The following is a 26,787-nucleotide window of genomic DNA, read 5'->3' on the forward strand; positions in this document are numbered from 1 at the left end:
ACATAAAACTACCTTCTGTGAAATCAAAGTAGCCAAACTTCATACAGTATAACAGCATAGTCACAAAACTTTAATCATTATAACAATAAGATCACCTTAATGGGTAGAATTGACTTTATTGCTATAGTAGATAAAGCTTCGTCACTTGACTATTATAGTCACTTTACTATTATAGTGAATAAAGTTTAGGGTGATATTTCCAGAGGCAAAACAAGTCATTCTCCGAAAACATTTTCGGGTAATACCGAACAGGCCGAGACGGCGAGACAGACCGAGATCAGTCAAAAAGGCTGACATGCTACTCAAATACGTGAAAGGATTATCTGCATACCAGGGAGAAAGAAACTTAGAGCAATTCCAATAACAATGTATATAAGCAGCATATATCATTATATACACACAAGGAACCCTTATACACAAGTGACCAGTAAGAACAACAGCACAGTTATGTTTGCAGCCACTGCCCACTTCCCCTGAAAGAGGTGAGTTGATAGTCCTGCACCTAACTATCACAGACTATTTACAACAAAACCATTAGTTTCCCCTTGAAGATGCACAAGAGCAAACTTCATTGTCTGGGGATCTTTTTTACCTCTATGCTGTTCTCTGACAATTGGCTTCAATTAGAGAACATCAACCCCTCGTTTGCCTCTTGTGAGCACAAGTGTTTAACATACCCATCTGAACATCATATTATCCCACAAAATCCCAGTATATAGTCATCCAAGTATTCACTTGAGTCTCATGTCCGAGTGGAGCTCTTACCCCTACCACCTCCTTTGGCCTTGCTGCTCCCAGCTACGTTCTTTGAGCTCGGTGCCTTACTACAAGCACCTTGGGAATCCACATCTGCAAGACCATTCTCCAGTGCTCTAACCAGATTCTCAAAGTAATTTCGGGTAACACTGTTGCAATTACAGAAAAACAACTGGTCATTAAAATGTTTATATATCAATATGAACTATCAAGCACAAAATCATCTTATCTCTTCCACATGTTTGAGAGGCGAACTTCCACAGGAGAGTCAAATAAGTTCGTTACACAGTAGTGTTATCAAAGGTGAAAAGAGAAAAAAGGGGTTTTCAGGTCTATTTAGGGTTTAAAAGAAAATCTCAAATTAAAGCGATGTTTTAATGAAAGAAATCGCAAACGAAAAAAGAATAATAATTTTATGCATAACTCAAGATCAATAATTCGTATCATGAAGAATTATATAAAGAAAGGAGTTAAAAATTATAATTAAATGAAAAAGTTATCGTTTAGTGATGCCCTACTCAAAAAGGTGCTCATGGGTGAAGAGAAACACACTTTAGTGATTCGATGCTTGAACTTGAACCAAAGCGCTATGCTAAGTGAGGCAAAGTACTCAGCCTACTTTTGCATCTAGCTTGAGGACTTAGGTGTGCCACATGCACCTTTGACAATACTGTTACACATGCGTTAAAATGGTAACATCTGAAGGAGATTATCTGAGCATATGGCATCATTGCTTAACAAGAACTTCAGAGTAATAATATGTCCGATCATTTATGTAAAGGCAGAATTTAGCCTAAGAAAGCATAAATGGTTAGATCTTGTATGCACAACAGCACAAGCCATTCCACCACTCTAACCCCTAATTTGTTCTCTCCTCACATCCTCATCTATCTCCTCATTAGTTCTCCGCCTCCAGCCTAGAGATTCATCTTGCCCAAACTCCCTGCCTTACCACCCCCACTACACCCGGAGTCGGGAGGGGCGGAGCTAGTTCTTTGGTAATGGGTTTGGTCGAACCCAGTAACTTCAGTTCAATCACTGTATTTGTCTCAAATATTCATTGAATATGTAAAATTTATTAATTTAGAACCCACTAACTTAGAAAAGACTAGAATCCCAAATCCATAAGCTTCAAATCTTGGCTCCATCTCTTTGGTTATGCGCTTTCCTGGTTAACCCTTCACAATTTTCCCGATTAACGTATTCATTTTTGTCTAAGCTACGGATTTATTTCCCCATGAGGATGTGCTGGAAATCAATTGATGAAACAAACAGTTCAGTTTTGTAAATAAGAAATTGTTGCATCAAATTGTTTTATTTTTGTACATAAGTGTAAAGTGTGTACATGTCCCAGTGCTTAAGGACTAAAATTGTGATCCAATTGCAAATAAAATGCAGGATCAAACTAGCAATGAGACATCTCTACCTTAAAATCATTTAAGCTAACATGAGATGATAAACGGTATTTAACCCATTCGGGCAAGATTGTAATTCTCCCTTGTGCAATGTAGCTATCAAATGCTTCCTTAGTCTGAATGAATCTAGGCTGATCAAGAAATTACCCGCAAACAGTAATTCTCCCTAAAGCAAATCGAAGCACCAGCACTCATGACCCATCACAACCCACAAAGACTATCCAACCATCATTGGACCAGCCTAAACCCCCTAGCTATTTGCTCTGCAGCCTAGGGACTGCAAGTGCACAAGTAAATTAAATAACCACAGGGGAAAACACTTCCACTTCCCAAAAGCTGAATCATATACCTGGACTATGCTATCTTCAATAACAATCACATTTAAGTAAAACTGTTAAACGAGAACTCCTGAACTAATTCAGCAGAGTAACTCTTAGCTGAAGAAATGTCCATAGTTAATGCTTCTAGGCAACTCTGTCAGATAAATTACCTTGTTAGACCAGCGAGCTTCGTACGAAAATCATTGAAATCCTTGGACGATCCTGTAGCATTAAGGTAAGTTTGGAGTTCCTTTTCAGCACATTGATGAAGCCTCTCTAAACCAGCCTCTGCCTCACCTGTACAGATGGTTGCATACAAGAAATAAACAGAAACATGAGACAAGTTCATTGTAGATGATTCAAGAACAAGCAAAACAGATGATCAAATCTTTAAATACCTTGTAAGTACTCAAAAAACTGCCTTTTTGCATGCTCATGTTCGGGTAGGTAGTATCCATATGCATAAGTCCATTTTAACACTCTCCTACATTCAACTATCTGCAATTTGTAAAGGGAAACATCAATTGCTCCATATTACAAGCCCCAAGAAAAGAACAATTCCAAAGTTCAGAATAACTAAAGCATTAACTACTGATTACCGAATGATAATGTCCGACTTAAAAAATCCTATAAAAAAAAATGAGCTTGCCAATATCAAAAGGTTTACGCATCCCAGTGAGTAGGTTTAGGCATATCAAAAGTACAGAGGATCATCCCAGTGAGCAGGTTTAGGCATTCACATATTACTCATTTTCAACCAAAGCCTTTAATGGGAAATAGCTGTAGAGAATTGCACACGAATCGGAAGCCCTATGGATGAAAATTATTCTTGCAAAAACCGTCTATAAATAGAAACTATTTTCATGTCTTTCATCTGAATTTGCAACCTCATGTGAGGCGCATATGGAAAGGAATGTGACGGACAGAAAAGATTACTCAAAAGGGACCAGATCCAAATTTCATTTGATGTGTGATGCAGGAACTTAACCTTGAAAGACGAATCCCCAACCCCAGATGTATGGTGCCAAGACTTATCTTTGAAAGACAATTCCCCTCGCCCTCATCCATTATCATGGATAAGGATGCCAGAGTAGTACAAGCTTTGGATACCAACTGTCCTCGGACATAGGTTAGGAAACCAATTCAAAACAGGGAAAGGGATGAGGCTGATGATTTCCTACAAAAGATACAAGCGCATGTACCACTCGAGAGTGAAAAGCAAATGTGGATAAGGCCAACCATGAAATGATTCCCAGGGAAGTCATATTATAAATTCTTATTGTTCAGAGAATGCCATTTTGAATAACTTATGTTTTGTATGATGTAAATGTGAAGACGAAGAGGAAGATGATTGCAGTGTTCACCTGTTGCCAGGATTCTAAAATGAACTTCAACTGTGACTCGGGTTGGCACTGTATTTCGCTAAGCTTTTCAAGCTGCAGAGATAAACCAAAAGCTTACATTAAACACATATTTGAGTAGACATCACAATGAAAAACAAATGTTATGCCTTGAGAGATAAACTGGAGCAAAGAAAAAAAAGTTCCAGCAAACAAATTCTTCAGCATTGAGACTCTTACGATGTCATTTCATTAGCCTGTGTATAGTAAGTGGAGCAAAATCACAACCAGGTATCAAATATAAATCAAAACCAAGTAGTACAATAGTAATACACATCGGTCCCACAGCAAACCAAGATCAAATCAAACAACAGCCACACTTCATAGATTCCACATCAAATTTACGACTGCAGCCCAGTTTCAGGTATCTTCACATAAGCGAAAAAAGTACACCATCGTAGCAAGAATAACTGTTGGATATAGCAGATATCATTACTTACATGAACAGTTTGCATTTGATGCAGATCTGCCATTGCTTTTTGCCTCGACTGCCATTAGGAAAACAAGGAATATTAGGTTTACAAATAGTGAACGAAAACTCCAATTTCACAAATTAATGTAAGTTTCACCATTATCGAGAAGTATACAACGTTAAGAGGAACTTTCAATTCCACAAATCAATGCATGTGTCACCATTTTCAAGAAGTGTATAATCTGTTTCCAGAAAACAGTAGAAGAACTGAAGAAGAGAAAGCTCACAAAAGATAAAAATCAATGGCATCAGCTGATAATCTCATTTCTATTCTAGGCATCAATCATCAATAATTCCAAAAGGAAACTGTAGATAGGGAATTCCAATTCCAGTATCTACAAAGAGAAGAACCAGAAAGCAGCAGCAAACAGGGTAAATACCACATAACCCTAATCCTCCTCTCACACTCCATAACAGATCTTCTCCATGCACAAAGGGCTACGGAAAAAATATTGGTGCAGCTTCAACCAACACTGACAGATTTAAATGTTCATAGAGAGAGATGTTTCGGCCAACTGCAAATCTCCGGCAAACAAGGCATGATAATTTGATTAAGCTGAGTTTTGGTACAATCAAAGGAAAGGTGATTGGATTAAAATTGGTCTAGGCAAAGAAAAATGTATCTCATAGCTGGTAGCAAACCCTTTGACATTGTCAAGAAAGCCCCCGACACGGACATCTGTATGGGTGGGTAGAGAGGCTGAGAAGCTTCAACAGGCGAATGATGATTAGCAGACCGACTGTTACCATGGGTGTATGACCTAAAAATCAACAAAAATCAAACTCCCTTGACATGCATAAACAGGACGCAGATGTGCCTACGCATGACTAATACAAGTATTTGTAATTCATTTTGGTGTTATTAACACTATAGACCATGGTGGACTGTCAAGCTCCGATTTTTACAACTTGTCAAACTCACTTGTTTCCTTTTCATTGTGTCAACATGGTTTCTGCTTCAATTCTATAGAGATGCAAAAACCTATCCAGCTGGCAAACACCTCTCACAGGTTCTAATGACTAAAAGATGTGGCACAAAAATATAGGAGCAGACTCACATACTACATTTTTGTATCCTGCAACCCAACCTAGAGCATTGGGGAGCCACTAGACCATTAGGCCAACATTAAGGACATTTAGGAAAAAGATATCCCCCTTCTTTACCAGTTTTCTTTAGCAGTCAGTCTCAAAGACAATAATTAAAAATGCCCATGGATATTGAGTGAAATCGATGATTAGAGAAAAAGGAAGTACTAACAAATAAAACCAACTAGAGAATACCCACTTACACAAACAAGAACTGAAAATCTTTAGCCAAACAGAGTTATTCATACCGATTGGTTGGTTGCCCAACGTTCGTAGTAATGCGTGTATCTCTCCAGAGAGTTTTTGGCCATCTCTCTCCTCCTCTCGGCTTCATCATACTATATGCAACAATGTATACATGAGTATATAGCACATCATCTATTACGTTCAGGATCAACAATTACAACAAACCCAAATTCAAAGAATAGGTTGTAAAATAATAAACTGCAATTCATTTATGCACAAACCAGAAAAAACAACTCACCACGCCCTCTTGTTTTGCTGATTCATAGCGATTACATGCATAAAATCCACCAGTCCTTTCACCATGGTCTGACCACGCACCAAGACATAACCTACGAGATATAATACACCACGAGTAAGGACCTTTGGGTAACCACATATTTCAAAATGAGTATATCCGGTGATCATCTTCTTTAACATGTATAACAAACAAGGAAAATCCTTGACAAAGTAAGCCCAATGAATGCCCTAGAATAATCTTCGAAATCACCCTGAACTTTTTATCATGTAGAACTTCAAGACATGTTCATTGATAGATATGTTTCTTTTTTTTTTGCGCTCCCACAAAAGAGTACAAGGTAGGTAGTGAAGTTCAAGAAAGAGCAATCTAATGTACAGAATAGGTCTAGGTGTCAAAGTCTTACCAGCAAAACTCAAATTTACATGGTGGCGTACAAGTCATGTGCATACACCCTTGGTTCTTCTCAATTGGCCGCTTGCACTTCGGACAGGGCTTGGAATTAGCCAAGATCCTGAAATCACCACAAAGGAAAAGTTAAATGTCACACAAACAAGCCTGTTTTTATCTGGGATCTAATAAGAGTGAGATCTCAGCATATTAACCAAAACAATTTCAACCCGAACTGCAGTGGATAACAAGAAACACTGAACAAAATATATAGATCAGTATAACACGTTATCCACTCCGTTGACATTATATATCACAATTACTAAGTGTTGTAGACATATAATAAAAATACAAGTGTTCTATCTCTATCAACTTAAGCTTTCAGATGAGACGGTTCATGTACATCAACATGATACTAGAGCAAAGAAGATGTGAATTTGAGTCCCTTTGCAATCGATCAGCAAAATATTTCCACGTGTTTGACCCAAAAAAACCAAACCACGTGTCTGGGAACGTGGTGACATAAACTAAAACAAACAAAAATGCTAAGCTGCTCAGAATCTTCAAAAATACCGCCAAGTGTGTGTCGAATCCTCCGAAACTAATGCTTTTTGGAGTATCCAACACGGGTGCGGCTGCATATTCGAGCAACATAGAAAAAATGTCCACACTCTAATAACTAATTCTTTTAGATAGACAGTTCATACACTTCAAGACCGAGTTTCCTTGACATCGAGACAACGGTTGAACATAATCATATTTTTTCTACTATATTAGTATCATTGTCTCAACAGCAAGGGAAGAGCTTGTTAATAATCAAAGCCTAAATCTTTATTCATAGTTGTCTGTAGTAATTGGCACATAAAGTCCTCTTAAAGTGTAGAGAAAGACCAAAAAAGTCCCACCAGCTTGTGGGAGAGAATGTTCGAGTTCTCTGGAAGCTCCCCTATGTCTTTCCTTCCAAATGATCCTCATAAGCCTCGAGCTGCTTCTCATGTTATACCCACTCCTCTGCCTCTTCTAAATTTTCAACCTTGCATCACGTCTTCTACACATCAGCATTATCAAATGAAGTCCGAACATGTTTCACACAGTTGATAAGCCTCCAGGAACTGGGGAACTGAAGTAATAGATGATTGATGTCTTCTCATGCATTTTAAAGATGAAGTACCACTGACACAGACATCCTTCTTTTTTCCATGTACTATCAACTGTTAAATGGCTTGCTATGCTGCTGCTCATGCAAAGAGATGCATTCCTACTTATTCCGAAAATCATTTTTTTTAAAAGGATTCAAAAGTGAGAACAACCGATGAAGCTTTTTGTGCAACTTCATAAGTGCTCTTCGGATTCATAGTGAGAGAGGAATGTCACCACCCTCTCTCCTTATTAGGCTGTTCTAAAAATACCTCAGTATAAATATGCTATGCTCTCTGGTCCACCGCAAGGAAAACACTATCCAAAACTACTACTATTTCTCTTCTATTTTATGATGAAGTCTACTCTACATTTTTTTTTCTGGGGAAGAGAGGGGCAGGTAATGGTTTCAACGGTAAGGCATCCAGAAATGCAAACTTATAAAAATTGGTTCTCATGTATAAGATAAAGAGTCGACAAACCTAAGAAGTTGCACTACATTTTTTTGGAAAAATAGATAAATCATATATTTCGTTAGTAAGAGTACAAAGAAGGTACGGCAGAAAAATCATCAAGAGATAAAATTGCACAACGTTATTTACATCCAAAATGTTTTTCCCAGCAATATGAATTCAAAAGGCAACTAGCTTTTAGGGAAGGGATTGATCTGGTTTTCCTTGGAAAGATATCTTTTTAATAAATCGACTTTTCTTTTTTCTTGAGTTATCGTGATGGTTCATTAGACAAGGCTTTTTCAGTTTTTTATAAGGGCATGGGATTCTTCAAAGCTTCAATATTTCATGTTCTAAATCAATAAATAAGATAGAAGTCCATAGCTGATTAGTACAACAATACAATTGATTAGTGACCTTTAGCCCATGCTAAGCACGGACCCAAGTGCATGCAATAAATTAGAATTGTTTTTAGACTAAAACTATAGATTTAATACATACATAGATTTTATGAGATATACACCAAGTTATAATATTGCAACACTGTATCATGGTAGTTGCTCTTTCGTTCGGTTCAGTTTTTTGCTATTTAAAATTGTAATATATTCTTTGATAGTAGCTTAAAATTTTACCTTTGGTTGTGATTTTCAAATAAATGAGCTATTACAATTATTTCATATTTAGTCAATAAAAGTTATAACATGGAGGAGCGAAGTTGTTTTCTAGCTATGTGTGCATAATCAATTATATTTCGTTAGATGAACTTGGCCTTAATTTCCCTGTATTGACATTTATTCCTGGAAAAACCTATTGGACTCCAAGGAATGCGTTGAGAAAAAAAAAGACTAGTGCCTTCCCATGAGATTCTGTCTTGCTGTGAAGCTATTATACTATGGCCTTCAATAGGTTCAAAAAATCATCACACTTCCAATCTTGTAGGTTCCTTCTGAAAGTGACATTCCATGTGCTCCCTTCTCTATTATCAGCAATAGTGGAGTCAATAGTGGAGTCAGGATTGCATGCAATTGAGGCAAGTGCTGGGTATGATTATTTAAGTACAATGTTCCCCAACCATTTACCCTTCCAGAACTAAGGCTGTATTCTGGGCCGGGGCCGGGCCTAAACGGGCCGAACTTAGGCGGGCCGGTCTTTGGCGGTCCCGGTCCTAACGGTCCCGGGCTTCACGGTCCCTATGGGTGGAACCGGCCCACAACGGTCCTAAGCCCACATGGTCCCGGGCTAAATGGGCCTGGCCCACTGGCCTAACGGGCTTTTCATTCCGGGCTATTTTTTTTATTTTTTTTATCTAAAGCAATTTCTTGTAAAATATATATATGTATATACTAATATAAATTGCTTATATATAGCTATATAAATATATATAGTATATATTAAAGTTTGCATTTAAAAAGTAAATTAACAAAAAAATAGTAAAACTAAATTTTCATGCATAATAAATTAATAATACTTCAAATTAATCTAACAAACTAAAACATTAAGCATAAATACTTCTAATAATTTTAAAATAACACAAATTGTCGAAAAATCTTAAATACGAATTTCCGGATGACGCTCAAGACAATACTTTATATGCCTCCTTAAACTGCCTGTGCCAGACCCTGAACGAAAATTTAAGACTTGACCACAGTTCTTGCACTTTAATTTCTGACCTTCTTCATTTTCTTCTAGCACCTCAAAGTGTTGCCAAACAAATGAGCGCACTCTTTCCGTACGAGGCATGATTTAACTTGAGATTTGAGATTTGAGAATTTGAGATTGAGACTTAAGTGTTGAAAATTGGAGAATGAGAGAATGAGAGAATGAGAGAAATTGAGAAATAAGTATTGAGTGAAGAAATGAAGAAGAGGGGGGGGAGGTATTTATAGTTTTAGAGAAGGTTAGTTTTGTAAATTGAAAAAGTGTTTAAAAAAAAATAGGCTATCTGTGCAATATTACCGTTGGCAACGGTTGGTGGGACCCACCGTTGGTGTGTGTATATATACTGCATATATACACACACACACACACATATATATATATAACACACATATATATAGTATGTATACATATAGTATATATATATTAATATAATTTCTTGTAAATATATTATAGCTTAAAGTTTGGGGGCCAAATGGCTATTTTTTAAAGTCCCAAACGGCTCTTTTTTGATGGCCAACGGCTAGATTTTAAAATCTGACCGTGGGTCATTTTTTAAAAAAAAAAAATTTTTTTTTTAAATTATAGCCGTTGAGGCCCGTTTGGCCCGGTTGAACCGGCCCAGGCCCGCCTGCCGGTCCCGGGCTCGTGGGCTAATTGTTCGAGACCGGCCCGCTACGGGCTTATCCGGTCCACTTAGACCGGCTCATTAGGCCCGTTTGGCCCGCGGTCCCGGGCCGGTTCCGGGCTGGGCCCGGCCCACAGTTCAGCCTTGTCCAAAACTTCGCATGTGCTCCACTCCCAACCTTGTATGATATGTTTTCGAAGAACTCATCCCTGAACCTAGAGTATGTGCTTCCAAACACCAGTACCGTGTGCTGATGTAGCTCTTTTTGTGAACCAGCTGTTCTGAGGTCCATACTTGGCCGAGATTACCTTTTTCCAGCAACCAGAATCCCCTTGCCCATACCTCCAAAGCCATTTGAGAAGCATGCTTTTGTTGTGTAGCTTAAGATCGCTTATACCCAGGCCCCCCATTGCCTTGGGCCGAGTACATCTGCTCCACTTTACCAAGTGGAATTTGTGCTCCGGGTTGTTACCATCCTATAGGAATGAGCTTCTCATATGTCGAGCTTCTTAATTACTGAACTTGGCATACGGAAGAAGTCATGTAGTATGTAGGAATGCTGTCAAGCACACTGTTGATTAGTGTCAGTCTGCCCCCCATGGATAAGTATTGCTTTTGCCAAGTGGCAACTCTCTTCTCAAATTTCTCAATTATGCCATTCCAAATCCCTGTTGACTTGAATTTCACTCCTAGAAGTAAACCTAGATAAGTGGTAGGAAATGTGCCGGTGCTGCAGCTGAGAATCCCAGCAAGTTCTTCTAGATTTGCTACCTCTACCTCATTGACGGGGTATATAACACTTTTCAACATATTGATGCGCAATCCAGATAAAGCTTTAAAAATGAGGAGTGTTAGATTGAGATTCTGAACTTGTAGTTTGTCGGCTTCACAGAAAATAGGTGTCATCTGCATAAAGAAGGTGGGAGATGTTAATAGTATTCAAAGGATCTCTTCCAACTTGGAACCCCTGTACCCACCGCAATTGCTTTGCCTTGTCTAGCATTCTTGTTAAACCTTCCATAGCTAGAATGAAAAGGAATGGAGAGTGAGGATTCCCTTGCCTTAAACCCTTTCGTAGGGAAAGAAGCCAACTGGTTCCCTGTTCACCAGCACCGAGTACTTCACAGTCTATAGGCAAAATTCAATCCACCTTATCCATTTAAAACCAAACCCCATTTTCTTTAACATGTTTACGAGACAAAACCATAGTATTCAAAGGATCTCTTCCAACTTGGAACCCCTGTACCCACCGCAATTGCTTTGCCTTGTCTAGCATAAACCTTCCATAGCTAGAATGAAAAGGAATGGGGGGAGAGGATCCCCTTGCCTTAAACCCTTTTGTAGGGAAAGAAGCCAACTGGTCCCCTGTTCACCAGCACCGAGTACTTCACAGTCTATAGGCAAAATTCAATCCACCTTATCCATCTAAAACCAAACATCATTTTCTTTAACATGTTTATGACCAGTTCAATTGATCAAAAGCCTTTTCAATGTCAAATTTACAGAGAATCCCAGGCAAGCCACTTTTGGTCCTCCAGTCCAGTACTCCATTAGCCATAAGATATGCATCAGAGATCTGTCTACCCTTTATGAATGCATTTTGCTCCCCTGAGACCAGCTTCCCCACCACCTTCTTTAACCTTTTAGCCAAAACTTCAGCCACCATCTTGTAGACACCACCAATTAAACTAATTGGTCTATAATCCTTTAGTTCCACTAAACCTCTTTCCTAAGGAACAAGTGCTACGAAAGAGGCATTATAGGATCTAACCATGTGACCTGTTTGATGGAAATAATTCATTCCATTCATAATGTCACATTTAAGGAATTCCCAAGCTTTTTGAAAGAAAGCCATGGTGTAACCATGCGGGCCAGGCGCCTTGTCTGGTGCACAAGATCTTAAGATTGCCAAACACCTCTTGCTCTTCAAAAGGAATTTCAAGGAAATTTCTTTCCTCCGGTGAAAGGGTAGCTAACCCTTCGAAGTCTACTGTTGGCCTCCATGGTTCAGATTCCGTGTAAAGCTTCTTATGGTAGTTCAAAATTTCAGCTTTTATGCGATCTTTGTCCTCTGTAATCTCCTCACCAATTTGAAGCCTTTGTACATGATTCTTCCTTCTGTGAGAGCTTGATAAGCACCTAGATTTCTGTCTCCATGAAGTTTCTTCAACAATAGCTAGCTGCTCCAATTCTAACTTCAGGTTGAAGGCCCTTTGTTTCTCATCTTGAGACTGCAGTCTTGATTCTGTTGCTTGTTCTAGTCTACACAGTTCATCAAGAGCCTTGCTTCTTTCCTGTCTACAAGCCCATATACTTCCCTGTTCCAAGTAGAAATATCTTTTTTAAGCATTCTCAATTCTTGAGTCAGTATGAAATCAGAGGTGCCTTATATTTGGTATGACAGCCACCATCCTCTGACCATGTCCAAGAAACCTTCTACTTGGAGCCACATATTTTCAAATTTGAAATAGGAAGGAGATGCTTCCCGGTCCTCAGAATTGGCTTGTGATCAGATAAAACTCTTGGCATTGCCACCTACTTCACAGACCTGAAGCATTCATTACACTCCGGAGAGATTAGAAACCTGTCAGTTCTCGAGGCTTGGAGTTCTTCCTCCCCTCTTGACCAAGTGAATTGGCCTCCTTGAAGAGGAAGATCAATGAGTTCCCGGTCTTGAATTATTCTTGAGAACCCTGACATTGTCCTAGATATCCTTGAACAATTGAGTCTTTCACTTTGGAATCTGCACAGATTGAAATCTCCTCCAATTACCCACAAATCAGACCATAGCCCTCTAACTGCAGCTAGCTCCTCCCATAACTCATCCCTTTCAGGATTTGTGTGAGGTCCATAGACTCCCGTGAAAACCCACTTGAAATCTTCTTGGAGATTTTCAAGTCTATGAGATGGTGAACTCACTTTGTTGTATGTCAACACACTTCCAGTTTCTTTTGTCCTATAAAATGATAAAATGATGATTCCCCCACTGTTGCCTTGTGCATGCAATACAGCCTATGTAACCCATCTATTTCCCCAAATTTCTCTAACTAGTCTAGTTGACCACTCCGCTGCTTTTGTTTCTTGCAGACATATGATATCTGCCCCCCCCCCCTTTTCTTAATCAAAGATTTCAAAGTACTCCTCTTTTTCCTTTTGTTAATCCCCCCGAATATTCCAGCTGATGATTTTAACCATCATCCGAAAGACTTTTGATGAGACCTGCCCCAATCACTGCTATCATTCAATCCCCATGTTAGTCAATTAAGTTCGAGTCCTCCCTTTTTTCTTGCTCTTTTTTGGTGTGACCGAATTTGATTTTTTACTCAACTGAATTGCTCTTTTTTCCTCCATTCGCAGGATGATCCCAAAAATTTCGCGTTCAAACCCAGCAAAATTGACCCAAACACTTTGTATGCCCTAACCATAGCCATTTTCGTCCACTTTGATGTTTCAATCACTAAGGGATTTGCAAATAGCTGGTTAGTTGAAGTTGCCCCTTCATACCAACGCAATGGGAGAAAGTCGTTGAAGGACTGAGAAGATAGAACTGAGTCAACATCACTAACCCCTGACCACCCCTGCCCTAATTGAACTTCTTCAGCCTCATTGTCTGGAACTATACGGTCACCATTTGGAAAATTGGGTGTGCTTGGAACTCTGCGGAGACTGGGTCAAAATAAGTTGCGTAATCAAGATGGGATGATTTTGTTAAGCATGGGTCAGGGGGCCTCTTCGCTTCCAGAACTTTTTAAGTTTTTAGTATTTGGGCCTTTATTGTCTTGGGCCTTTGAATAATAACCATAGAAGCAAGTTTATTTTTCTTAGGCTTATTAAAGAAAGTTTTTAGCTTGACCCAGGACTAGTTTGTAAGGCCTAGAGATTTGAATTTTGAATTGATAGCTGGGGCCCTATTGCGGCCCTACTGCTGGAGGCTACTGGTGCCCAGGGTTCGATTTTTGCCCTAGGCTCAACTAGTGTTTTAACCACCGGATATACACCAAATGTCCTTTCTTGTCTAGCAATTCCCACCACATTGCTAAAAGTTCCAAATTTCTCAAACACAACAGCAATTTCATGCCTCTATTCTCCCAATCTGATTCAATCGTTGGTGGTGGCTTCGTCCCTGTGCTTTTTATGCATATTCGAGCCCCAAAAAATGGGTACTGCCTTTTAGGTCTTCATCAACCCCGATGAACCCACCACACTTTTCCCCAATAAACTTGAAGGTTTCTAGAGACCATGCATTCAACGGGACCCTGAAAACTTTAACCCAAATACTCTGCGGAGGTGCTTGCCCTTTATTATCACCGGAGTCCGGTGACCACCATTCAAGAGTCAGATGCCTACGACTCCAAAACCAATCACCTGCTATGATTCTGCTTGCCTCTTGCCTTGAGGGGAACTCGAAAAGGAAAAGATTGAGGTCAATTGGAGTCAAAATCAGACCTGCGGGAATTTTCCACCTCGAGACAAACCATTTTTGGATGGCCTTTGTTTTGTGGTTGTGGTTGAAAGGGTCATTGAACCTTCCAATTAGACATCTAGAGATAGGATGATCGTTTTCATGCCCAAGAGGAGCCGGTGCTGCCTCTACTGACCAGCTTGGAATAGTTGCAGCTGCATAATAAGTTTTCAGTAATGGCGTTGGAGGTGCGAAATGGTTTCGATTCCCCAGAAGACGAACTATTTTGTTTGCATTTTCTACCCGGCCATAGTCATATTCAGATTCCAGAATGATGATGGCTTTTTTCCGGTCCCCTAACCAAGCTTCCGCCCGCAAGAATCGACCATATACGTTGCAGTTTTGGCTCCAATATACGTGTAGGGTGAAGCACCAATGAAAGTGAACCTTTATTGTTTCTTTTTCTCTTCGAAGCGATTAGAAGGAAGGCAGTAGCTCCTCCTACATATTCGTATGTAGATCCTAAACTAAGGTATGATTGCGAACATTATTGAGGTCAGTCTTCTCGGATTACAGGTGAGAGGCGAATGCCAAAGTCCGAAAGGTATGAGCAGTTTCCACTCTGCTCGTACTGAATACGGGTAATTCCCCGCCACTTACCCAACATTTTAATAGAGGGACAGCCAGCGGTGAGGCCATTGGACAAGTAAACAATAGGCGCAAATATCTTGAAATCAAAAAGAGACCCGGTACAGATTTGATTGTTGATTCCTTCCCCATCTTCTGTATAAATCCCCTCTTCCCCTAGATGCTAGTTGAAGCACTAAACATAGCCACCGGAGGTTACTTTCGGCGATCTTGATACTGCTCGTAAATCGTCTGCCTCGTTCAGTAATGGAGAACCATCTGCTCCGATTATCGCGAATATTTGTTAACGCAAAAGATTTATCACCTGAAATAAAGATTAGTCTATCACCCATAATAAAATGACACCTTAGCCATCAAAATGCTTACAACCTCCCCCACCACATAACATACCAATGCTATTACTTCTACCACTTCGATATCCACCAATTCAACCGCAAGATACATTGACTTATGTGGCACTATTACTATTTAAAGAGTTGAAGAGATATTTATTTCACCGCTATTTTTCATATACAGGTATTTTTAACTATCGACTATCGTGACCTGTAGTACTTGTTATGTAGTTCTAAATATGTAAGTTTTATTTCAAACAGCAACAGCAACAACAACAACGACCCAATAAAATCCCACAAGTGGGGTCTAGGGAGGGTTGTGTGTACGCAAACCTTACCCTTAGCCCAATGGGGCATAAAGGCTGTTTCGGATAGACCAACGGCTCAAGAAGACAAAAAAGACAAGAAGAGATAATATATCAGTACCGTCAACAGAAACCATAAAAATAATAATAACATAAGAACCAAAAAATAAATGGCATGCAATAACAATAACCAGTAAATAAGGCCCGGTGCTATGAAAAACGGAAGGATAGCGAGAACACAACATTAAACACTAGCCATTGAAGATCAACCCTATCAAACTAGCCTCACCCCCGGTTCGAAGAAGAAAATGCTCGACTACCTCCTAACCTACAATCCTAATGCTCGACCTCTACACCTTCCTATCAAGGGCCATGTCCTCGAAAATCTACAGTTGTGCCATGTCCTGCCTGATCACATCTCCCCAATACTTCCTAGGCCCGTAACCGCCAAAGCCAACCATTCACACCTCCTCACCGGATCAATAGGACTTCTCCTCCGCACGTGCCCGAACCATCTGAGCCTCGCTTCCCGCATCTTCTCATCCATAGGAGCCACACCCACCTTCTCCCGAATATCTTCAATCCTAATCTTATCCATCCTAGTGTGCCTGCACATCCACCTCGATCCTCATTTCTGCTATTTTCACCTTCTGGATACGAGAGTTCCTAACCGGCCAGCATTCTGCCGCATACAACATGGCCGGTCTAACCACCGTTCCATAAAACTTACATTTGAATATCGGTGGCACTTTCTTGTCACACAGGACTCCAAATGTTAGCCTCCATTTCATCCACCCCATCCCTATACAGTGTGTGATCGATCTCTCCGTCACCCTGGATAACCGGACCAAGGTACCTGAAACTACCCCTCTTGGGGATGACCTGTGATCCAAGCCTCACGTCCATTCCCACTTCCCTCGACTCGGCGCTGAACTTGCACTCCAGGTATTCTGTCTTAGTCCTGCTCAACTTGAAACCCTTAGACTCAGGAGTTTCTCTCCAAACCTCCAACTCCCGCCAAATAAAATAAAACGGAGGTCGTATTTAGAATTTGCAATTATTTTTGTTCTTATTTAAAAGTATTTGTTCTAAGAGAGATTGCACATATAAAAGTAAACATTATATATGTAAACTCAATAGAAAAAAATTAATGGTTTTAGTGAAATAAGATTGGTGAGCTAAATGTAAGGAATGAAAATTCATATTGCCGCCCCAACTTGTTTGAGACTGAGGTATAGTTGTTTGTTGTTGTCGTAGAGAAATAACAACAACAACAACAACAACAACAAAAAACCTAGTGTAGTCCCACAAGTGAGGTCTGGGGAGGGTAAAGTGTACGTAGACCTTACCCTTGCCTTTAAAAAGGCAGAGAGGCTGTTTCTGGTAGACCCTCGGCTCGCAAAGGAAAAAGAATTTATTCTTATATATTTATTAGTTTCTATATATATAAGCGTATGTTATGTTTATCATTTTACAATCATATTCAAAGCTTGATCAGGGGTTGTGGAACAAAAAAGCTTGTTAGAGCATTGCTGCAATTTTCCAAAAGGCGCAGCCACTGGGAAGTAAAGCTGTGGAAGTTCAAGATTGGAGGAAAGAGAGAGAAAAGGAGAAAAGTAGAGACAAAAGCAATGACGTGGTGCCCTTATCTAAACATCTAAGAGAGAGTTGCTAGTGTCCTCACACCACCTTTTGATGCTATCGAAAGGTCATAATTGTCCCTGTGAGGACGATGAAAACTTCTTATTCTCATTTATATATACCTCTCCGTCCCAATTTATGTGGCATCTTTCCTTTTAGTCAGTCCCAAAAGGACACCTTTCTGTATTTAGTAATTAGTAACAATATTTTTCGTTAAGTTGCCCATTTTATCATTGTATAGACAGATCTATGGCTCATTTAAAACCACAAGTTTCGAAAGTCTTCTTAAACTCAAGGCCCAATCAAATATCGTCATATAAATTGGGATGGAGCAGTGTTTTTGATAGCGTGCGGCGACAAATAGCGACGAGGGCCCGCTTCACTGAGGCAAGAGTCGTGCAGCGAAGCGCTCGCCTTTTTTATGTGAAGCGACAATTTATACAAAAACATAAAATATTATATACATCTAGCTAAAAACTCAATAACAATAATATATTAATAAATATATCATTCAAAAACTAAAGACTCAATAGATAGTCAGACTCATAGTAGATTCATAAGTTAAAGTCTAATAGTCTAAACTCTAAAACAAGCAACATCTATCCTTCTTCAACTCAATATTCAATTAATTCTACTCTATAAGACTATAAATCTATAATTGAAAAAACAGAGCAACAAATAAAATAAAGCTACTGCCTCTCCTCGATTTTGAAAAACAGAGCAACAAAAAAAAATTAAAGCTACTGACTGACTGCTTCTGCTCGATTTAGAAAAACAGAGCATCAAAAAAAAAAAAAATACAGCCTCTGCTCTGAAAATCAGAGCTGAAAGAGATGATGGAAGAAACAGAGCAAAGAAACCCAAAACAGAGCAAAGAAAGAAAGAAGAAGAAAAACAGAGCAAAGAAAGAAGAAGAAAAACAGAGCTGAAAGAGATGATGGAAAAAAGAAAAACAGAGCTGAAAGAACAAGAAAAACAGCGATCACTGAAGAAAGAAGAAAGAAAAAGAAAAAAAAAAAGAAGACCAGCAATGGTGGTCGACCAGAAAAAGAAGAAAGTAGAAGAAGAAAGGAGAAGAAGAAGAAAAGAAAAGAAAGAAACATACCTGGTGAAGAAGGGGTCGCTGATGGCTGACGATGGAACCCAAGCCCTAATTTTGTGAACCCAAGCCCTAATTTGTCGAAGGAGAACTAGAGAAGAAGGTCGTTGCTCGTATCGTGAGAAGTGTTTTAACCCAAGCCCTAATATGTTGTTTTAGACTTTTAGTAATAAACAGATGCCTTCTCTTGCGTTATATTCAAATAGCGACGCCTCGAATCGCTTCTCGCATCGCAGCGCCTCTCGCTACAAAGGCAAAGGCGCTCGCTTTTCTTCATCGCAACGCAACAGATCAGGAATGGCGACACTACCTCACATCGCATCGCTACACGCTTTTAGCTTTGTAGCGAGCGCTATTTATAACACTGGGATGGAGGGAGTAATAAAATATTGATCACTCACCAACTCTTGTGTCACATGTTTACCTAGTCACCAGCTAAGTATCCCTTCCCTCTATAAGTGGTATTATGCTCCTCTGTTCCACTTTATATGAAACGCTTTCCGTTTTAGTCTGTTTCAAAAAGATTGACACTTGAATACTCTTTAAATTTCAAAATTCTTAGTTTACCCTTAACATGAAATGTTGAAAACCACAAGGTTCTAAAGGTAGTTTTGGTATGTTATACTATATATTTGATGTGCCAATGGTCTTCCTTTCTTTGTCAAATTTTGTGCCCACAAAAGCACTATTACATACAAGTAAAAGGAGCGAATACTCTTGGTACTGATCTAAAACAGAAAAGATTAATCATTCTGGATAGGAACAACAGAAGGCAAACCATCAAATACAATTATACAACAGCTTTAAACTGCACAAATATATTACCCAAGCAAACACCAAAAAGAAACAGAAGCTCTCTGTTTTTTTATCTCAAGAACAAAATGTTCTCATTCATCAAATACTAACAGAGATATCATCAGACGAAATAAGAGCGCACAATGAGCATAAGATAAATACTTACCAATTCATGTTTTCTGACTCGGCACTGTTTTTCAAAATCCATTTGGCCACGGTATCACAGTCCACGGGCCGATGAGCCTCTTCTGTACACTGCAAGGGAACAATGAAAGAGTAAGAATGACAGTCTCATGAAGTAAAAGATAAAGCTAATAGAAAATTGAAGAGTCTTACATTCCAACAAAAATTGAAGGAACAACCGCAAGTAACGTCATAGCTTCCACTTCCAAGATCGTACTCTACTGCAGAATCACAACCTGGGGCAGGACACCATTTTGTCTACAGAAAACAAGGTAAACAAAGATATTATACTCGTACCAATAAGGCAAATAATCAACAGTGATGGCAAGAACCCTCACAACCCCCCCCCCCCCCAAAAAAAAAAAAACATGTCAATACAATGTGATATATAACAACCAATAATAATTTAAGTACTCCATGGAAGATCCAAACCACTCAGCAGAGACGGCAGCATCAATAATTTATAAATGTGAAGGGATATCCCCTATACTAGATGATACATCATTACTAGAAAGTTCATGCAAAAACAGATCATCTATACCAGAAGGCAGCAAAAACTGCAAAGAACGTGTACAAACTATTGCTTATCTTGAATATTGGATAGGAAAAAATGCAAAAGACAAACAAAAATGGAAGAGTGAAAGAGAGCAGGGGAAGCAAAATTATGTATAAGTGAGATAAAAGACCAAGAGATTTGTAGTTAGTGTTGTTACTTATCACCAAAATAATGCAGGACAAAAGCACTGAACTCTAAGCAACTGTCTCGCTTAGAAACATACAAGAATTAGCCAATTAGACAGATGTCGTTCCCATTACAATTGTTATGCAGGTCCTCGACTTTGTTCCAACATATATATATATATATATGTGTGTGCTTACAGAAGTATAAAAGAAGCATAACCACTTCGAAAGGAAAATCTTAGGCCAGCGGATAAACATAATTCTGAATAATTCACACTGAGCATATTGTTACTTCATCAATGGTTCAACCAAATATTTATCGGTAGAACAAAAGAATCTGAACTATACAAGTTCTCAATAACATCCATTAGTTGATTATGGCATTGTTCCTGGCCACAGTCTTGATAAAGTAATGGCAACTAAATTAGTATTTTTCCTCATCGCATGCTGAATAAATAAATGCATACGGAGTGAGTGAGCAAACTAAACAAGCACCTCTCCTGTGATATGAGAGACTCGAATTCATGGACAACATATTGATGCACAAATAATCCTTTTGCACCATGGTGCGATGTCCAACATAATACGCCTAGCTCATTAAAAACCAAACTTTGACCTCATGTGAGATGCACATCAGACCTTTCAATTTGAGCATAATGCAAGGCCTTGCCTTAATTTTCCTAGCATTAAGAACACACCAACCTGGCAGCATTAGACACCTACCTTTCTATTGTCTTCAATATAGGATCTAAGAAGGTAACGACAGTATTTGTCCTTATCTTCACCAGATGCCAACGAATCAATCATATTTTGACCAATGGCAGCATCACATGATGGGTCAGGACACCGCAGTGTTAAGCATCCAGGGCCATCATTAATGGATGTGGTAATGTAAGCTGCCAGAACAAGCACAAAACCATTAGACAAGAAAATAAATGCCCCACACAAAGACATGGAAGGTAAACGACAACCAAAATTCTTCAGTAAAAATTTGACCAGAATAAGAGATAGGGTGGATTGTTCTCCCTTGCTGATGCTGCACTAAAAGCCTCACTGGTAACCATTTAAGCAACAGTATTCATGATTGGTCCTCAATTTTTAAAACAAGCTTCAATTTAACCACTCAATGTACTCCCTCCTAAAGCTAAGATGATAAACATAACAGCCCTCCTTCATTAGATAAAGCCACCTCTTCTGAAAGAATTCCCATCATGTCTCTTAGATTGTTAGACCAACTTAGTTATTTTCTCTCTCAAACGTGGAAGCAAATATTGAGAACAAGGTCATCAACATTGAAATTGTGGTGATGCTATCCTCCAGACTAAGTGATAAGTCACTCTCTCCTATTATCTAGTATTCATCACAACTTGGAGGTTACAATTTTATATTACCCCCCGAAATCCACATACACCACTTCACCATATTGCTCCCACTATGTGGCAGTATTCAAAAATCTGACATTTGACACCCTCATGAGTCACGTGCATCAAAATTTTGTACTGCTCCCTAAATGATCCACACACACCATTTCAACATATTGCTCACACTAAGTTGCCACCCCGGCAGCATTTAGAAAGCTGATATTTGACACCCTCACGTGCATCAATGAAGTGGAACTAGAAAGATTGCTGCTTGGTAATACAAGGGCTTCCCCACTTTTCTAAGATGCCCAGACAATAGATCTTAAGATGTGAATACTTAATTAATACACGGGTCATGGTTACTACTAGCTTGACACAGTCTGGAAAGTAAAACTAGTGCCAAGCTTCTAGGGTTTGCACGTACAGATGGCTACACTTTTCAACAAAGGAGGAACTGTAACCCGGGACAAAAATGAAAACAAATAACCGGATAATAAACCTCAAAGCGCATGATAGTTTAGCCACTACCTTCAATTTCAGAGCAAAAGCAAAACTATAGGTGGGCCAAAAGCTTCCACAAGAAACAAACCTTTCCAGCAAGTAGTACAAAAAGGATGACCACACTTAAGAGATCTTATGCCATCAGGAGAAAAGTTGTCAAAGCAAATCCCACACGCCACCTGCCAAGAGGATATCTTGGTGAAATAAGCAATATATATAGATTTGGGTCACCAGGAAGAGAAAGCTGTATCTACCAATCATGATTATTTGGCTAAAAACTGTATCCGTCTCTGCAAACATAGTAGAGAACTTACTTCCTTAACTTTTGAGAGATGGATAACAGGCTTCTCCAACAAACCGACAGACTTGCGAACTCTTTCTTCATCAGCAAACCACTCCTCATGCACCTTGTTCACACTCCTAAAGTAGAATCATCATAGTTTTAGTCTTTTTAAAAACAAGTCAAGCAGGAGGAAAACCAAAAACCAAGTCTGTCATAACTCATATACAAGCGGAAAGCACAAGAGCATAGGATGATGCACCATTAACATTTCCAAAGATAATTCATCAAGTCAAACACATGTCAATACAAGCAATAGCATCCAAAGGTACACAGAATAACTATTAAGTTGCTAGGTAGGGGGGAAAAAGATCAGGTTACCAGTTATAACGTCGAAGTAGTATACAGGCATCTTCTCTTTGTAAGGACAGAAGAGCCGAAATTGTCGTTATATCATCTTCCTGTCGTTGACGTATATCTTCTTCCTTCAAGACTGTATAATTTTTCTGCAAATTGCAACAGGAGCATGTGAATACAAAACCAAAGAGGTAGTAATGACTAAGAAGAAGGAGAAACCAAACAAAAATAGCACAGGTAAAATGGGAATTCTCACATATCGGAGCCTAAATTAAGAGAAGCTACTTATAACACATCAAAGCTGTCATAAATCAACTGTAGCCCAGGAGAAGCCACTTTGTAGCACATCAAAGTGATTATTAGCTAAGAGTATACAGTTGTTGCACACTTGCACCAGAATCAAAAAACAAAAACAAGCAAGTAAATATACCAGACACAGCAATTCACTATTCATTAGGATTCCACTGGGCTGTTCATTTATGCTACAAACCATATACTAATTCCTTTAAAAAGTTGGAACATCGTCCAAAATAAAATTACATAAACCATAACATCAGAACTGATCACAAAGTCCACAACCCCATCAATCAAGATAGTCTACTTGTTAATCACGCAATGCCTTTCCATAGTTTAGACAATAAAAAAGAGTAACTTTTGAAGTCACGCGGCTCAATCATCCTATCCCCATGTACGAGGATACAATAAAGATACAGGTTTTATATGGAATTCACTTCGAAATAGACAACACAAAACGTAATATTGGGACCCATCATAATCCGCAACCCATCAAGCAAGATCATCTACTCGTCCCTTTCCACAGTTTAAGACAAGGAAAAAGACCCCAATTCCAATAACCACTCATCTTGATCTTACTGCTCTACATAACAATTTCTGAAAGTTACAAGAAGTAGTGGGATGAAACGGGGCAAATTTCAGTACCTGGGAGCGACTTACAGCTTGGTCATTGGAATCATCGGATTCATTACCCATGAAATCATAATCAGCATCATCACCGTCACTATCCAACGCATCACCGCCATAGCCATCACCGTCACTGTAGAAATCATCATCCACCGACTCCATATCATTAGCATCGTGCATATCATCCTCAGACTCCATCGCAGTTCAAACCCTATAGATGATCAAACCAAAAGGAACACCCAATTGCAGCTGAAATTGACGTTAAAAAAGCCCTAAAAGCGAGAAGTGAGTAGGGCACCTTTTGGAGAGGGTGAAATTGGGGAAAAAGGTAGGTTGATTATGGTGACGGGAAAAGGGGAGATTGGAAATGGATGTTTTGTAGAATTGTTATAATAATGTTTGAAAGGCAACAGTTGTCGTGTCCAACTCCAAAGTCGACAAAGGGAAGTGAGAATCTGTGGTTTGATTAGAAAGGGGTTTAAATAAGAGAGAAGGGCTTTAGAAGTTTGGTGGGGGTAGATGAAAATTGGGATGTTTAGTGGCTTTTCCCCTTTCAGCATACTTTCCGAAACAGGCTAGTAATAAAAGTCTTAAGAATTACTACTACTATAATTAATTAAATGCCGAACTAATTATATATTTACGTATTTAAATTTTTTACGCATTAAAAAGAATTGACTTATTGAGTAGAGTTCACGAAACTAGGGGTATAATTTGTATTTTCATCTTCGGTTAGTTTAAAAAAAAAAGATAAAATAAAAATTTAAGATGCTTGGTGGTCAGAGCGTGGGATGCTTCAAACAGAAATTAGGGGGGAAATAAAAAATATATTTTTTGAATGTGTAATTGAAAAAAAACCATAAATTCAGAAGTCATGAAAATAGCCGATTTTTTCAGTTCAGTGTCTTGAATTTTAAAATTTTAATATTATTTTAGATTTCACTTATTTAAATTTGAAACTCATAACACTATCGGAGTATTTTCGAATTAAAAGTGACTACTTCAATATTTTCAAAAGTCGATCCATAAAGTGGCTAGCCCGTAAACTTTTACTAGTATAAATTTGCATTGTGAAATTATTGGGTTCGTGAAAGGTGGCTTCTACAACTTGTATTATTGTATTTAGGTTGTATTATTTGTTATTGAATCGAAAATCTAGGATTACTCCATAGTGTCACAATTATGAGAATGATTTCCATTCCCATAGTTTGGCGTTGCAAAGATTAGTTTGTCACTGTGTGTTGATTTCTTCATTATTTTCTATGTATGACTTTATACCGTTTGTCATTTTTACTCTTTAAAAATAAATTTTATTTTGAACAAAATTATTATTTAAGTTTTATTCCTAATATTTAGTACTTTAAATCAATTAAATTTTTTATTTACTAATCGTTAATATGTAAAAAAAATCCTAATTATTAGGACTCTAAAATTTATTAAAAGTTTTATCTTATATAAACATATTTTTCTAGAATTCCAATACCATGTTTTTTGTTCTAGAACGTCCAAAGAATTTACTACAAAATTATTTATTTTTAATTGTTAATAAATCTTTTTAAGAAATTACATATAGTACCTAACTAAATAACTTAATTGTCCATCTTTAGTGATTCCTGCATATCTAAGTATGACGAATAGTAATATACACTGTTACGAAGGAAACAGCAATATGATAAGATATTCTAATTTCAAATTACTAATAAAAATTTGTGGTATACCTTAATTTAATTTGTAACTTAAATAAATATTGTTAGATAATATCAAGAATAAATGAAATATAATCCATTATACGTATCAATTTTTTATCAATATTTATCATTTTCAAGAACTTAAATCGTTTACTTGATGTTTATTTTGTGACTAAAAACATGCTTTGAATGTTATTTATATTTAGTTTTTTAAAGACATATTCTCATCAATCCCGTGAGACTAGTTATTTTATCGTATGTGCTTGAATCTTTGAAAAATATGATAGAGCCAAAATATTTTTTCTCTACTTGGGACAAAGAATAATCGCTATCATAGTTTCATTAGTTACTTCGATATATCAAATGCTGAATTACAGTCTACACCTACTTTTAATAGTACCAACATGCGGCAAAAGCATAATCCTTTTTAGGACCATAGTTATTTTGATGAAGAGTACATTAAGAATTGTTTTAGTTGGACTAATGATGGAATATAAGATATTTTTAATAAATAAAGCTGACGTTTTGTATTTTAAAAAAATGTCAAATAGCGGAGAAAAGAAAAATATGTCAAATAAATATAAAATATCTTATATTCCATCTTAAGTCTGTATAAATACTATAGTAACTATTAACCTCACAACAACATTTTGATTTATTGAAGAATTCAAACGCCTTTACTTAAGAACAAATCAAAAGAATAGATTCGGATCTTGACCGCTTTACGAGTAACTTGAGACAACAGTTAATAACCATTATTAATCGCCTTCTAGAAATACCACAATGGAATCAATGATATCACAATAAAGAAGTTATCTTACTACCTGAACTATGAACTAGTAAAAGTTGAAAATAAATCTCAAAGCATAAGTAACAAAGGTTCAAAAGATCTCTCAAAGTATAATATTGTTAATCAATAATGAAGTACCACAATGGACGAAAAGAACTATTTGATAGCATTCATGGCAGCTCAACATCATTAAAGGAGAAGGATGAAACTCTCGAAGCTCCAAGAAGGCCAATGACAAGGTCAAACAAAGAAATTTCAAGACAAACTTAATGAGCTTCAATTGGCAATTAAAAAGTGTCTTATAATAGAAGAAGAGCTCCAGCACAAGGAGGATCTTTGAGCCAAGTCTTACAACTATTTTGAGGCCCAAATTAAAGTCCAAGAGGAGATAGAATGGGACCCAAATTTGCCCCAAAAGAGAGGAATTTTCAGCAGCCCAAATAAGCCCAAAAATAAGTTTCTAGAATATAATTTAATAGTTGTTTTAATCTATGTTGACTTGCATTGGTCTATGTGTATGTTGACTACATTGGTCTTAGTGTGGGTAGACTTCTATGCTTCTAGGGAATATAATTCTCATTTATTGAAGTTTTGACTAGGTCGTTCTTTA

The 26,787-nt window shown here is 38.1% G+C and overlaps 1 protein-coding gene across 2 annotated transcripts; it reads right to left on the reverse strand.

Annotated features, from left to right (window-relative positions):
- Nucleotides 1-335: 335 nt before the first annotated feature.
- LOC109219044 (probable E3 ubiquitin-protein ligase ARI7) lies at nt 336-24,208 on the reverse strand. 2 transcript variants are annotated; one of them, XM_019383448.1, is made up of 15 exons: nt 23,718-24,208; nt 22,803-22,927; nt 22,456-22,561; nt 22,230-22,320; nt 21,003-21,175; nt 19,752-19,856; nt 19,582-19,670; nt 6,337-6,444; nt 5,934-6,024; nt 5,698-5,787; nt 4,332-4,379; nt 3,856-3,927; nt 2,890-2,989; nt 2,662-2,788; nt 336-905 (listed from the first exon to the last, which is right to left on the reverse strand). In XM_019383448.1, the coding sequence occupies exons 1-15, from the start codon at nt 23,895-23,897 to the stop codon at nt 743-745; spliced, it is 1,668 nt and encodes a 555-aa protein (XP_019238993.1). In that variant the 5' UTR covers nt 23,898-24,208; the 3' UTR covers nt 336-742. The 2 variants fall into 2 exon arrangements, with proteins under 2 accessions (XP_019238993.1, XP_019238994.1); XM_019383449.1 differs by having other exon boundaries at nt 23,733-23,897.
- Nucleotides 24,209-26,787: the final 2,579 nt, after the last annotated feature.

This window comes from Nicotiana attenuata, unplaced genomic scaffold (genome assembly GCF_001879085.1).
Source record: "Nicotiana attenuata strain UT unplaced genomic scaffold, NIATTr2, whole genome shotgun sequence".
Taxonomy (NCBI): Eukaryota; Viridiplantae; Streptophyta; class Magnoliopsida; order Solanales; family Solanaceae; genus Nicotiana; species Nicotiana attenuata.

Bases quoted from the DNA above. Each gene is read 5' to 3' on its own strand.
- LOC109219044 (XM_019383448.1), bottom strand. From the start codon at position 23,897: ATGGAGTCTGAGGATGATATGCACGATGCTAATGATATGGAGTCGGTG. The intron at 4,380-5,697 runs GTATGAATAACT...TCCTAATGGCAG, and splicing joins GTTGGGCAACCAACCAATCG to TCGAGGCAAAAAGCAATGGC. The intron at 2,990-3,855 runs GTGAACACTGCA...TACAAATTGCAG, and splicing joins TTTTAGAATCCTGGCAACAG to ATAGTTGAATGTAGGAGAGT.